The following is a 14,183-nucleotide window of genomic DNA, read 5'->3' on the forward strand; positions in this document are numbered from 1 at the left end:
CGTAATAGGTAACACTGAAGGAGCGCTGTGATAGATAGGAAGAGAGCCAGGAGAGAGCGGAGTCTCTGAGGCCAAGAGAGTATAGTTTTTTGAGGAGGAGGGGGTGGTCAACCGTGTCGAAAGCCGCAAAGAGGTCGAGGAGTAGGAGCACTGAATAGTGGCCATTAGCTTTAGCAGTTAGCAGGTCGTTGGTGAGTCTGAGTAGGGCAGTTTTGAGTGAAGTGTAGGGGACGGAAGCCAGACTGTAGGGGATCAAGGAGGTTGTTGTCGGTGAGGTGGGAACCCAAGCGATTATAGACTAAGCGCTCAAAGAGTTTGGATGTAAATGGCAGCAGGGAGATGGGTCTAAGGTTGTTCAGGTCGGTGGGATCCAGGGAGGGTTTTTTAAGTATGGGAGTGATGTGCGCGTGCTTCAGAGGGGAGAGGAATGCGCCAGTAGAGAGGGAGAGATAAAAGATGTGAGTGACGGAGTGTAGGATGGAGGAGAAGGGTGATCGTAGGAGTTGTGAGGGGACAGGGTCAATGGGGCAGGTGGTGAGGCGGGCTTCAGAGAAGACCTTAGTGATCTCTTCAATTATGCTTTAAAAGGCTTTTTGGCCATACTTCTCTTAGTCACAGAAATGCACTTACTTTAGAACTCTGTCAGCTTTCATCCCAGAGCCTCTCCAATGATGTTGGGATCCACCCAGATGCCTAACCAGCAGCTGGCTCTGCCTCTCAGCACACTGCTGAGAGCCTGATCTGGCTGTTCCCGCCCCCTCCCCAGCCTAGTGCTCCAGTGAGCACTGGAGGGGCAGAGCAGAGAGCCAGTGACTGCCTTTGATAGGAGCACATAATGCAGCGTGCTTCCAGCACAAACAGAGGAACACATATATGTAGTGCCCAGGATTAAAGTTCACTCCCTGGATGCCGTACATATGTGTTAAATGGGCAGAAAGGAGTTAGTCATTAAAACTGACTTTTAGTAACATTACAAATATAAAAATACTTTCTTGATATGTATACAGCAACAGTCTATTTTTTTTTTAGAAATGTTAAACCTTTTTAGTCATTAAAAAGCTTTCCTTAAAGCTCCATTCACACTTGGGGGGCTTGCCTTGTGACTTTTGGACACATAAAGTTGCATGAAAAGTCACAGCCCATTGTTTTTGCAGTGACTTTGAAAAGGTTCCTGCACTACTCTGATGCGACTTCAGTGTCAGAAAGTGTAAAGTTACATCAAAGTCACACTCCACAGTTGCAGTGGTCAGCTGGCTGTGAAGCCACAAAGATGTTGGTGCCTGGACCCGAAAACAGGCAAAGAGCCGAATTGTACACTGCGCATGCATTCTCTGTTAACGCAAAACCTCCTGGGATAGGTGTAACGGGGCAATCCAGGGAAATGCCGCCTTGCAAGACAAAAAGTCTCACTCTAAAGTCCCAGTTTGCAGCTGGCTGTGAACCCGAAAGGAGTCACAGTCGGCTGCCTTCAGTTAAAATGCTGTAGCCTGGACCTGAAGACTGACAAAGAGCAGGGTTGGGTGAGGACATCACTGGATCCTGGGACAGATAAGTGTGTGTTTTTTAAAAATTAGCAGCTACTGTATTGGCAGCTGCCGACTTTTAAATTTTTGTTTACTGGTGGAAGATCCTCTTTAAGCTCCAGACAGTGACTTTGCGTAAACTGAGATTATGTCATCAGACTACTACAGGCAAGAGGTAACATTTCCTTCAAACTAAACTCCTCATCTTAGAGTCGCCTGCTGGGAGCTGTCTCTCTCTCTCTGTAAACTCCTGGTACATACTGCATTGGAGGAGGTCAGCCATGTGTCCTTTAATAGCTAGAAAGGCTGAGCAGCTACATCTAGTACATCATCAATAGCTCAGCAATTTCAGCCTTCCCTTCAATGATCCTTCCCGCTCTCTCCCTCTCTGTCCATGCTCCTACTGTCATACATGGCAATGACAAAGGAACACAGGGAAGAAAAGCAGAAGCTGGAGTCAGCACAGAGAGATCCAACACAACTGGAAGTGTCCAATCCTTAAGAAAGCTTAAAGGCTTAAAAAGAAAATGTTTGGAAAAAACTCCATCCAAACACATGAGCACATAATATTTACTACTATTACAAAAGTTTAAAATGAGATTTATGCCTGGTGACAGGATCAGTTTAAACAGTCAGCAATTGCCAAGTACACATGTCCTTGAGTTTGTGAGATTTAACCAAACACCCATGTTGAACAAGATATTCTAACAACATGCAACGCAAGATTTCATTCAATATACTTAGAGAACAAAGACTTTCACCGTACATTTCTTCAAGGTTGCTTCTGAAGAACAATAGCTTTCATCAAGATTAAAAAAGGAGGTTACACCTCATAAAAATATCTTAAGGATGACCCATTTCCACATCTAGAAAAAAAGACTTTAAATATAAGCAAATGTCTCCAAAAATGTGTGGTTAAATAGGGTGGCCATAAAAAAGAATAAAGCTATATTTAACAGCATAAAAACTATATACTGTAGGTAAATAGTATTTTCTTAAATTGATACTTTTTTTTCACTAATTCAAAAAAATGCTACTGATAAAAAAAGGATGAAAAAAAGGAGGAAGAATTGATACATTTTATAGCAAACCCGTGCTATTGTCCGTGCAGTGTAAATCGACAGTTTTGCTTTAATTCAGTGCTTCCCTAGCAGTACATACCTATGGTGACTCCTTCATAGTTCTATTTAGCTGCCAGAAAAGCTTTGTACTTCCAGGTATGGAGGAGCATGTAAACCATTCCATGTGATAGCGCTGGGCAGGAGTGGCGTCTGCCCTGACAACAGAGGTTTACTGTAGGGATGGGGGCACCATGTGGTGAGCTCATGCTGATACAAGGCTGACAAGAGTAGTGACAGCAACATCACTACTCTTGTCAACCCAGTGCTGAAAGCATCCAGGAGAGAGCAGGGAGGAGGTGCTGGTTGTGTTTTCTCTCTGTGTATAGGAATACAGGAGTGCTGCACTGGAAGGAAGTGGAGAGAGAACACAACCTGCACCTCCTCCTTGCTCTCTCTTGGCCACTTCCAGCGCTGGGCTGACAGGAGTAATGATGCCACTGTCACTAATAATGAAAGGGGCACAGTTTGGCATCTTTGCCCTGGGCACTGTATGACCTTGTCCGCTGCCCACAACATACACAGAGAGGCTTTTCTTGCTGCTGACAACTGAACAGAGGTAGCAGTGAAGCAAAGGAAATGTGAGTATGTGATAAATGGGAGGAGGAATTAGAGTGAATATTTTTCTTTGCCTTACAATAGGCAATGCACATGCCTTAAAAAGGTATATAGACACGTTACATCTAAACAGTCTCAAAATTAAAATGATATATTCTATAAAAGTTATAGTACTTTAAATGTTTGAACAAGTCAGATGTAATGTTATTTTCCTCTTCCTAATGTATAACCTCTTTTCTGTACAAGTAACAGAACTACTCTTTACTATACAGGTTTGTATCTATCTATCTCAGCAGCTGTAGAATTCCCCATATGGGTGTCAGCTGATATGGCCAATCAAACAGAAAATAAGGAGGAACTGTGGCTCTTCCAGCTGTACAATGAGGATAGGTGCCAAGGAATCACCTACACCTGTGCAAAGAGGCAACATAGCTGAAGGCAGCGATATCCTGAATATAAACATAAACTAATGCAACAACACAGATACAAAATAACCACTCACTTTACTGGAACACTTCTCTGCTGCTTGGTCTTTTCACTGGCCTATGAACAAAAAAAAAAGATTGGGTTAATTTGTTTTCTTACAAATGAGTTGCACTAGGACATCACACAAGTAGAAAGAGACTTTATGTTTAAAACTGTATTTTAACTATTTGGTTTACAACATGCATAAGCTCATGACAAAGAAATTAGATCTCATCTTTCTTATTGTACATTCCATACTTGATGGCTGTCCTTGTCTGGGGGGGGGCACAGTGCTGGAACAGAAGATGGTGAATCTCAGTATAACACCAGCATGGGAGAAAACAGTTTGAAAAATTCAAAAACAGAATTAATGAGTTGGAAAAAGGATCACCCCCCTCTAAAAAATGACTTTTTAAACTCAGTCAGGTGCAGCTAATCACCTTCTCAAAGGCACACAAAGCCATTTGACTTTCAACTTTGATCAGCTGTGGTCGTTTTGAATAGTTCAGCATGAAAAGCACATTCCTGGAGCATTTCAGTCCCTGGTTGTGCAACTGAAGCAAATAATCCACTATGAGTGGCACGGCACTGTCAAAAGATCTCTGCGATAAAATTGTGGACAGGCACAAGTCAGGATATGGATACAAACAAATTATAATGACTTTAGCAATGCCTAGAAGTGCAGTGAAGCATAGTGAAATCTGTTATTAAGAAGTTGAAGGTATTTGGTACAATGCAGACTCTCCCTGGATCAGGATGTTGCTCCAAACTGGATGAAAGAGCCAGGAAAAAACTGGTCAAAGAGGCTACCAAGAGGCCTACAGTAACTCTGAAGCAGTTGCAGGAATTTATGACAAAGAGTGGTCATTGCGTGCATGTGACAACAATATCACAAATTCTCCACAGATATGGCTTGTATGGGAGGGTTGCAAGAAAAAACCCACTCCTCAAGAAAGGCCACATGCAGTCATGACTGAGCTTTGCCAAAACACGCCTTGAAGATTCTGAGGCCACATGGAAAAGGTATTATGGTCAAATGAGACTAAAATGTAATTATTTGGCCTCAACACTAAATGATATGTCTGGCGGAAATCCAATAGAGCTCACCATCCAAGTAACACCATTTCTCCAGTAAAGCATGGAGGTGGTAGTATCCTGTTATGGGGGTTTCTCCGCAACAGGGACTGGAGCACTTGTCAGGATAGAAGTAAAAATGGATGGGGAAAAATACCACCAAATGTTTGATGAAAATCTGCTGCCCTCTGCCAGAAAGTTGTCATTGGGTAGAAGGTTTATCTTCCAACAAAACAATGACCCAAAGCACACAGCAAAAATGAGCACACAGTGGTTGAAGGAGAACAAGGTGAATGTCCTTGCATGGCCTAGTCAGAGCCCAGGCTCAAACCCCACTGAAAATCTGTGGAATGACTTGAAGACTGCAATCCACAAATGGCCACCATCAAATTTAACTGAACTTGAGAAGTTCTGCAAAGAAGAGTGGAAAATATTGCAAAGTCCAGATGTACAAAATTAGTAGAGATATATCCCAACAGACTAAAGGCTGTGATTACAGCAAAAGGTGGTTCAACAAAATACTGACACAAGGGGGAGTCCCTTTTTCCAATTCAGCAATTCTGTTTTTTAATTTTTTCTTCTGACATTTTGGTGTTATATCTTTTCACTTGAATGTTATAAGTTGCACTGAGAAGTACAGCTGGATAAAAAAAAACTGTGTTTGTCTACATTTCAGGCTGCAAAGCAACAACATGTGAATATTTTAAAGGGGACCGATTCTTTTCTATACCCACTGTATAAACCGTCACCCATTCAGTTTAAAATAGAAATGAAAGAAAAAACATTTATGTATAGATATAAAACAAAAATTCTAAACACATTTTCCCTCTGTTCTCAGTGGCATAATAGCTAGGGGAGGTGAAACAGCAGCACACAATTTCCCAGTGAAAGGCTGTACACAAGGCAGTGTATCAGGACAAGTTTGATCTTTGGAGGAGAACAGGCTGGATTCCCAGAACAGCTAGAGAACTGACAATGCTGTGCTCTCCTGCTTAGTGTGGTCAGTTTTAATTAGGAAAGCAGAGGGACTGGCAGGAACACTAGGGATTTCACACCAAGGAAGCAATACAAAGAGAACAGGATACGTTTTCATACCAGTAAATGGTAGAACTAGCACATATCAGGAATATGAAATGTTGAATTTACATACTCTTTAAAGTGCATCTATGATCTTTACATATTTAGTATAGTTACATATTTGACATTTTATAGTACTACAGGAACACTAACATTCAGGGTGTTCATTTATGCAAATTAATAATGGATCTTCTAGATTCATGGTCTGACCTGCCAAACTCTGCCTGCACCTCCCTACTGACCCCAAAATGTAAAGGGAATGCATAAGGCTTCAAGTTTTCTTGAAGTGCAGCAAAGGGCCCCAATCAGTGGACTGAACTGCATTTGGCTTAATAGCATAAAGTCCAATAAATGTATTTACTGTATATTTGAGTGATCTATTGTACCCAGATTCTAGAGAGATTCTCATATGAGGGGTAAGTGGGTATTCTTTCTTACACTGGTCCCGTAAAACTTCCTCTGTCTGTCTTCACTATTATTGAACTAAAAACATTCAATGCAGTTTTAGGGCTCATTCACAATAACATGTGGGGAGCAATTAGGAACTGCCCCCCAACTGATACCTCTTTCAGCTGCAGAGGCAGCAGCCAGGGGTGTACACATGCCATGGGTACAATGATCTGCTTTGTGGCCATGACAGAAATTATATCCACTGTTGCTGTTGGTGGGCATAGCACCCATGGAAGTGAAATTAGCTGTTCTGCAAGCTTCCTGAAACTGTGTGCAATGCATTTGGTTTTGGCATGCTAGAGCGGCGACTGAAGGATTAAAGCAGGTGGTGAGACCATGCCTCCAAATCGCCTGTGAGGGGCGGCTGTGAGGGTTCTGATACGTAAAGATTTCTGTATGTGAGAGACAAAAGGCACTTTCAGCAGCTGTGTCTTGAAACCTGTTCCTAAATTACAAATAAGGTGTTCCAGTTATCCAGATTACTCACAAAGTCTATTTTCAGTTTTAATTGCTGCATACCTTTAGTTAGTCACATTAGTAAGCACAACCAAATCAATAAGTAAGTGCATAGATTACACCCACCGACCTCTTTATTAGGTACACCTGTTCAATTGCTTGGTAACACAAATTTCTAATCAACCAATCACATGGCAGCAGCTCAATGCATTAAGGCATCTAGGCTGATGAAGACTACTTGCTGAAGTTCAAACTGAGCATCGGAAATGGGGAACAAAGGAGATTTAAGTGACTTTGAACGTGGCATGGTTGTTGGTGCCAGATGGGTTGGTCTGAATAGTTAAAAAACAGCTGATCTACTGGGATTTTCATGCACAACCATCTCTAAGGTTTACAGAGAATGGTCCAAAAAAGAGAAAATATCCAGTGAGCAGCAGCTGTGTGGACGATGTCAGAGGTCAGAGGAGAATGAGCAGACTGGTTTGGGAAATACAACAGTAACTGATGCCAATATGGACCAAAAGTTCTGAGGAATGCTTCCAACACCTTGTTGAATCTATGCCACAAAGAATTAAGGCAGTTCTGAAGGCAAAAGGGGATCTGATCCAGTACTAGCAAGGTGTATGTAATAAAGTGGCCGAAAAAAATTAACCTTTAATTTTTCCTTAAAGCCCAACTTCAGGGAAAGTAAAAATTCACCCTTGCAGAGGGCTGCCCCTGTACTGCAGAATTTACATGCTCATCAAGAGTACAAGAAAAGCAGCTTTATTTATCTGATTCATCACTTCTACAGCAGTCAGTGTTCCCCCCATCCACTGCAGAGCTTTAGACTTGATGACATCAGAGGTCCTGCAACCTCCCCCCGAGCATAGGGGGAGAAATGGTTGTAGGGACCAGCGCTGCAGCGTGTTAGGAGCCTGCGAGAGTGGAGGTAAGTACGGTAAGTAAAACTGCTTTTCTTGTTCCCCTAGACCAGCGGTCGGCAAGCCGCGGCTCGCGAGCCACATGCGGCTCTTTACACACTTTAATGCGGCTCTTCTGTGTGCCGGGCGCCCGCTCCCCTCCCTCCTCTCGGGCGGCCGCCCCAAAAGTCAGGACTCTGCAGCTAGCCCAGCAATGGGCAAACTACGGCCCGGCGGACCTTTTAATCCGGCCCGCGGAGCGTGGCAAACATTGGCTGTCAGGATGTAGGCGGGGCAGCGTGACGAACTCCTCTCCTCTCACAGTCCGCCCTGAAGACCGGAACGGCGCGGGAACACGGCGAGAGGAACGCGCGGAGCAAAGGTAAGTGAATTGACACAATATGGGGAATGAATTACTATAGGGGGGATGAATTATTATAGGGGGGATGAATTACTATAGGGGGGATGAATTACTATGGGGGATGAATTACTATATGGGGGATGAATTACTATGGGGGATGAATTACTATATGGGGGATTAATTACTACGGGGGATGAATTACTATATGGGGGATGAATTACTATGGGGGATGAATTACTATATGGGGGATGAATTACTATGGGGGATGAATTACTATATGGGGGATGAATTACTAAGGGGATGAATTACTATATGGGGGATGAATTACTATATGGGGGATGAATTACTATGGGGGATGAATTACTATATGGGGGATGAATTACTATGGGGGATGAATTACTATATGGGGGATGAATTACTATGGGGGATGAATTATTATATGGGGGATGAATTACTATGGGGGATGAATTACTATATGGGGGATGAATTACTATGGGGGATTAATTACTATATGGGGGATGAATTACTATGGGGGATGAATTACTATGGGGGATGAATTACTATATGGGGGATGAATTACTATGGGGGATGAATTACTATATGGGGGATGAATTACTATGGGGGATGAATTACTATGGGGGATGAATTACTATATGGGGGATGTATTTTCAGTTTTAAAAATGTGGCTCTCAAAATAAATTTCAATCGTGGTTTTGGCGAGATTTGTCTCAGTTGAAAAAAAAGGTTGCCCACCACTGCCCTAGACCAGTGGTGGGCAACCTTTTTTTTCAACTGAGCAAAATCTCGCCAAAACCACGATTGAAATTTATTTTGAGAGCCACATTTTTAAAACTGAAAATACATCCCCCATATAGTAATTCATCCCCCATAGTAATTCATCCCCCATAGTAATTCATCCCCCATATAGTAATTCATCCCCCATATAGTAATTCATCCCCCATAGTAATTCATCCCCCATATAGTAATTAATCCCCCATAGTAATTCATCCCCCATATAGTAATTCATCCCCCATAGTAATTCATCCCCCATATAGTAATTCATCCCCCATAGTAATTCATCCCCCATATAGTAATTAATCCCCCATAGTAATTCATCCCCCATATAGTAATTCATCCCCCATAGTAATTCATCCCCCATATAGTAATTCACCCCCCAAAGTAATTCATCCCCCATATAGTAATTCATCCCCCATAGTAATTCATCCCCCATATATTAATTCATCCCCCATAGTAATTCATCCCCCATATAGTAATTCATCCCCCATAGTAATTCATCCCCCATATAGTAATTCATCCCCCATAGTAATTCATCCCCCATATAGTAATTCATCCCCCATAGTAATTCATCCCCCATATAGTAATTCATCCCCCATAGTAATTCATCCCCCATATAGTAATTCATCCCCCATAGTAATTCATCCCCCATATAGTAATTCATCCCCCATAGTAATTAATCCCCCATATAGTAATTCATCCCCCATAGTAATTCATCCCCCATATAGTAATTCATCCCCCATAGTAATTCATCCCCCCTATAGTAATTCATTCCCCATATTGTGTCAATTCACTTACCTTTGCTCCGCACGTTCCTCTCGCCGTGTTCCCGCGCCGTTCCGGTCTTCAGGGTGGACTGTGAGAGGAGAGGAGTTCGTCACGCTGCCCCGCCTACATCCTGACAGCCAATGTTTGCCACGCTCCACGGGCCGGATTAAAAGGTCCGCCGGGCCATAGTTTGCCCATTGCTGGGCTAGCTGCAGAGTCCTGACTTTTGGGGCGGCCGCCCGAGAGGAGGGAGGGGAGCGGGCGCCCGGCACACAGAAGAGCCGCATTAAAGTGTGTAAAGAGCCGCATGTGGCTCGCGAGCCGCGGCTTGCTGACCACTGCCCTAGACCTAAATGAGCAGATAATCCTTGCAGTACAGGGGCAGCCACACTGCAAGGGACATTTTTTACTTTTCCTGGCATTCAGCTTTTAGGTTCTAATACTTGATTTACATGGTTTATCGCTGTTGAGGAATGTGACAAAATGTAGTCAAAATACTTGACTCTAGAGAATCAAATTTTGTGTATTAAACACATGGATGAAAAATATATTTGTTAATTTTTCCAAATAAATGAATGGATTCTTCAATCCACAAAATGTATTACACAATTATTGCTCTTTTCTATTTTGCACATTACATGACAACATCTTTCCCAAAGATACTTCTTATTTAAATTTATATTTATGGTTCAAACTGCAATTAGTTTTTTTTATTGCATTTCAAAATTGTGAATAGGAAAAAAAGCTGCATCAAAATGAATGCCCTTAGTTTTACAATTTATTGGCACTCAAATGCAAAGTAATTTTCTTCTAAAGTACTAAAAGCAGAGACTGACAGTGTTAAAATACTAAACTGTATAAACGGCTTTGTGAAAATGACTGGTGGTCTGTACAGCTCCTGTCGAAATGTGTCAAAAATTACCACTGTAATTAGCATAGTGATTCCTTCTTTATGACAAGGGATCATGTCACTGTAAATGAACAGTGGAGGTAAAACGTAAAAAAAAAAAAAAATCCTATTCCTTGGGATGGGATTGGGAAATGTGACAACAGCAACCTACAGTGCTATTATCTGTGCACAGCCAACCATGTAGAAGAATATGACTAGTATCAAGACACCGCAGAGCTTCAATGTGACACTCTTTGGGTCTCAGACATTTTTGGCTAATTTTATATTCTATCATGTGCCAATTTTTTGTGCTGTTTTTTCTACTCTGCAGAAAAGTATTAGCGTGAGACGGTACTACAGACAGATAGCATAACTTCACTGCTTTGATGTTTAAACCAGTGAAGCTTGGTAAATGTTTATTGTACAGTAAAAGCTTTTTTTGTATATCAGCAATTTTAGGTAATTTTTTATTTGTTTATTTTCTATGCCCATACTAATAGTGTACTTCAAAACAAAAAGCATTTGGTCTAGCATTTCTTTGGCAAGGGCTAGCAAACATGCAACCTTCTGCCATGCTTATACCAGAATATACATATTTATCGATTTATTCATTGGTATTTTTTTATGTCACTTTGGTATAGTGGTGTCACTCTTTGAATTTTAATTTTTTTTCTATTGTATTTGGATTTATGATGTTGGTACACCCATCACATTTATTTTTGAAGACATTATCCTTTGTATTGGAATACATGTAACTAAGACACATGTAATTTAGTAACACAGCACAACATTTGTATTCTTTTAATTTTGGTTCAGCACTGGTATTATGTGTTGTTTGCAATTTAAACATATTTAAAACCTTAAAGGAGAAATAGGGACAAATCTCTTTTGACCCTACTTTTCCTATGGATCACAGGAGTGCACATTGTTCTGTACTCCTGTTACCTGTTTTCAGCTGACAGAGGGCTTTTTTGTAAAGCTGAAGTTTAGTATATTTTTGAGGGGATTATGTGTAATTGTATTACATTACATGTAGGCAGCTACTTCTGCTAAAAATATTCTATAACGGACTGCCTGACACCCCAACTGAGTATCTCCACCAAACTACAGCTTCCTTTACTCTGGAAAAGAATATAGCAAATTTACCCCAAGCATCAGACAGAACCAATGTTGGAGTAAAACAAGGACTGAATTTATTAACAAACAGCACAGCATTTATACACAAAAATCTTCCCCTTAGGGCTCGTTCACACCATGGTGCAGAGACATCAGTTTTTCTGCATGCGTTCTGCAAGGGCACAACAAAATCAATTGTTCTCCATGAGTCCGGTTCACACCCCAACACTAGTACCATGTGCAGACTTTTTCTGCACAGGAATCTGCAACATGTATAAAACTCATTGAAAGCACAAATCAAAACTGATGTAAACTGATGTCTCTGCAAGTTAAATCTTTGCGTCAGTTCCCATCAGGTTTTCTGCACGTATGGTGCGAACGAGGCATTAGACAAGTATGGCCCACATAAAAAGTGCTAGGAGAAAATTACATTACATAAACAAATAAACAATCAAACACAAGAAAACCAGCACCTGAGCAGTCTAGACTCTGGAGGTGATTAACTACTTGACCTCCTGAGGATTTACCCCCCTTCCTGACCAGGCCATTTTTTGCGTTAGGGTGCTGAGTTACTTTCACTGGAAATTGCGCGGTCATGCAATGCTGCACCCAAATGAAATTTACGTCCTTTGTTTCCCACAAATTGAGCTTTCTTTTGGTGGTAATTGATCGCCTGTGCGTTTTTTATTTTTTGCCCTATAAAAAAAAAAGTCCCAACAATTTTGAGAAAAAAAAATCAATATTTTTGACTTTTTGCTATTAAACATGTACAGTAAAAAAACTTTAAAAATCAAATTTTGTCATAAATTTAGGCCAAAATGTATTCTGCTACATGTCTTTGCTAAAAAAATCCCAATACGTGTAAATTAATTGGTTTACGTAAAAGTTATAGCTTTTAAGAATGGCGGTATAGATTCTGGAATTTATTTATTTTTTTACTAGTTATGGCAGCAATCAGAAATTTATAGCGGGACTGCAGCAGACATTCTGACACTGGGGGGAACTGACTTGGTGTCACTGATATCCCCAGTGACGCCAATACAGTGAACAGTGCTAAAAAAAGCACTGATACTGTACTAATGTCACTGGGGAGGAAGGGGTTAACATGAGGGGCAATCCAAGGGTTAACTGTATGCAGGGATTGTTTTACTAAGGGGCCATGTCAGTGTGCTTCACTGTAAGTACACTGCTTTAGATAGCTGTGCTGTGCAGGTCAGGAACAAGCCGGGTCAGCAACAAGGGGATCATACAAGATTACAGCAGGACACATTGAAACAGCTGAAGACCAGTCAGCACTAAACACAGTCAGAAGCATCCTTTAAATAGTCCTTCTGGCACCAATATTCACTGTGCATGTGCACGTGCCTGTGCGCGACTGCACATTTCTGTGCACATGTGCTTGTCTGTTCACGATTCTGAGATTGCTGTGCGCATGCGCATTTCAGGATGAAGTTGAAGGTAAGCTTGAACTAACCGTGGCACATGGACATTAGCAGATGGTTCCCAGGAATTATCCACTGGACCGTAGCCCTTCCATTTGAGGAGGAACTGGGTCTGACCACCCCTCTTTCTACAGTCCAGGATGGGCTTTACCACATATTCCTCATTACCTTCAATCAGCAGTGGAGCAGGAGATTCTGGACCTCGATCCAGGAAGAAATTTGGGACTGTTGGTTTTAATAAAGAGACATGGAATACCGGATGAATCTTCAGATTCTTTGGTAACATTAATTCAAATGCCACAGATTTAATCTTTCTTTTAATTTTTAAATAGTCCCAGGTACCTCGGACCAAGCTTCTTTGAAGGACTACTTAGTTTCAGGTTTGCTGTGGATAGCCAGACCTTCAAATTCCCCCTTCTTTTGCTATCAAAAAACCTTTTATTGCTCGCCTGGGTTTTTAAAATAGTTTCTCGTAAAAGCTGGCTGTTCCTATTAAGAAAATCCAGCATTTCTTGTACCACCGACACAACGGGTTCCACAGGCATCTCAGGAAGGAAGGATGATATCCATAGTTGGCATAGAAGGGAGACTGCTTGGTAGCAGAGTGGATGGAATTATTGTATGCAAATTCTGCCAATGGAAGGAGAGACACCCAGTCATCCTGCGAGTAAGATGAAAAACATTGCAAATATTGTTCAAGGGTCTGATTTGTCCTCTCAGTTTGCCCATGCGTTTGTGGATGGTAGGCAGAAGAAAAATGAAGTTCGATGTTTAGTGCTTCACACTGAGCCTTCCAGAACTTGGAAGTGAACTGGACTCCTCGATCGGACATGATATTGCTCGGAATACCTAGTAACCTCCCAATCTCTTTAATGAAAGCAGAAGCAGCCTCAGCAGCAGAAGGAGTCCCTCTCAGAGGTATGAAGTGTACCATCTTCGACAATCAACCACAGCAAAGATGGTGGTGAATCCTTCAGACGGGGAAGCTCTACAATGAAATCCAAAGAAATCATGCTCCATGGTTTTTCAGATACTGGAAGGGATTACAACAGGCCTGAGGATCTGGCTCTATCAGACTTGTTTTGGAGGCATACAGAGCAAGACCTAACATAGTCTTTACAATCCTTTGTTAAATCTGGCCACCAGAAGGAGTGGGAGACCAAATCTGAGGTCTTGTGGATATCAAAGT

The 14,183-nt window shown here is 41.7% G+C and overlaps 1 protein-coding gene across 1 annotated transcript in view; it reads right to left on the reverse strand.

Annotated features, from left to right (window-relative positions):
- AFF2 (ALF transcription elongation factor 2) overlaps positions 1-14,183 on the reverse strand; it is a 759,231-nt gene that overhangs the window by 217,683 nt on the left and 527,365 nt on the right. Inside the window, exon 9 of the mRNA XM_089684953.1 lies at positions 3,702-3,742. Within this exon, the coding sequence (XP_089541079.1) occupies positions 3,702-3,742 (41 nt within the window). The remainder of the gene's footprint in view (positions 1-3,701; positions 3,743-14,183) is intronic.

Source organism: Staurois parvus, unplaced genomic scaffold (assembly GCF_062004578.1).
Source record: "Staurois parvus isolate SC_StPar_1 unplaced genomic scaffold, SC_StPar_1.0 ptg000361l, whole genome shotgun sequence".
In the NCBI taxonomy this organism is placed as follows: Eukaryota; Metazoa; Chordata; class Amphibia; order Anura; family Ranidae; genus Staurois; species Staurois parvus.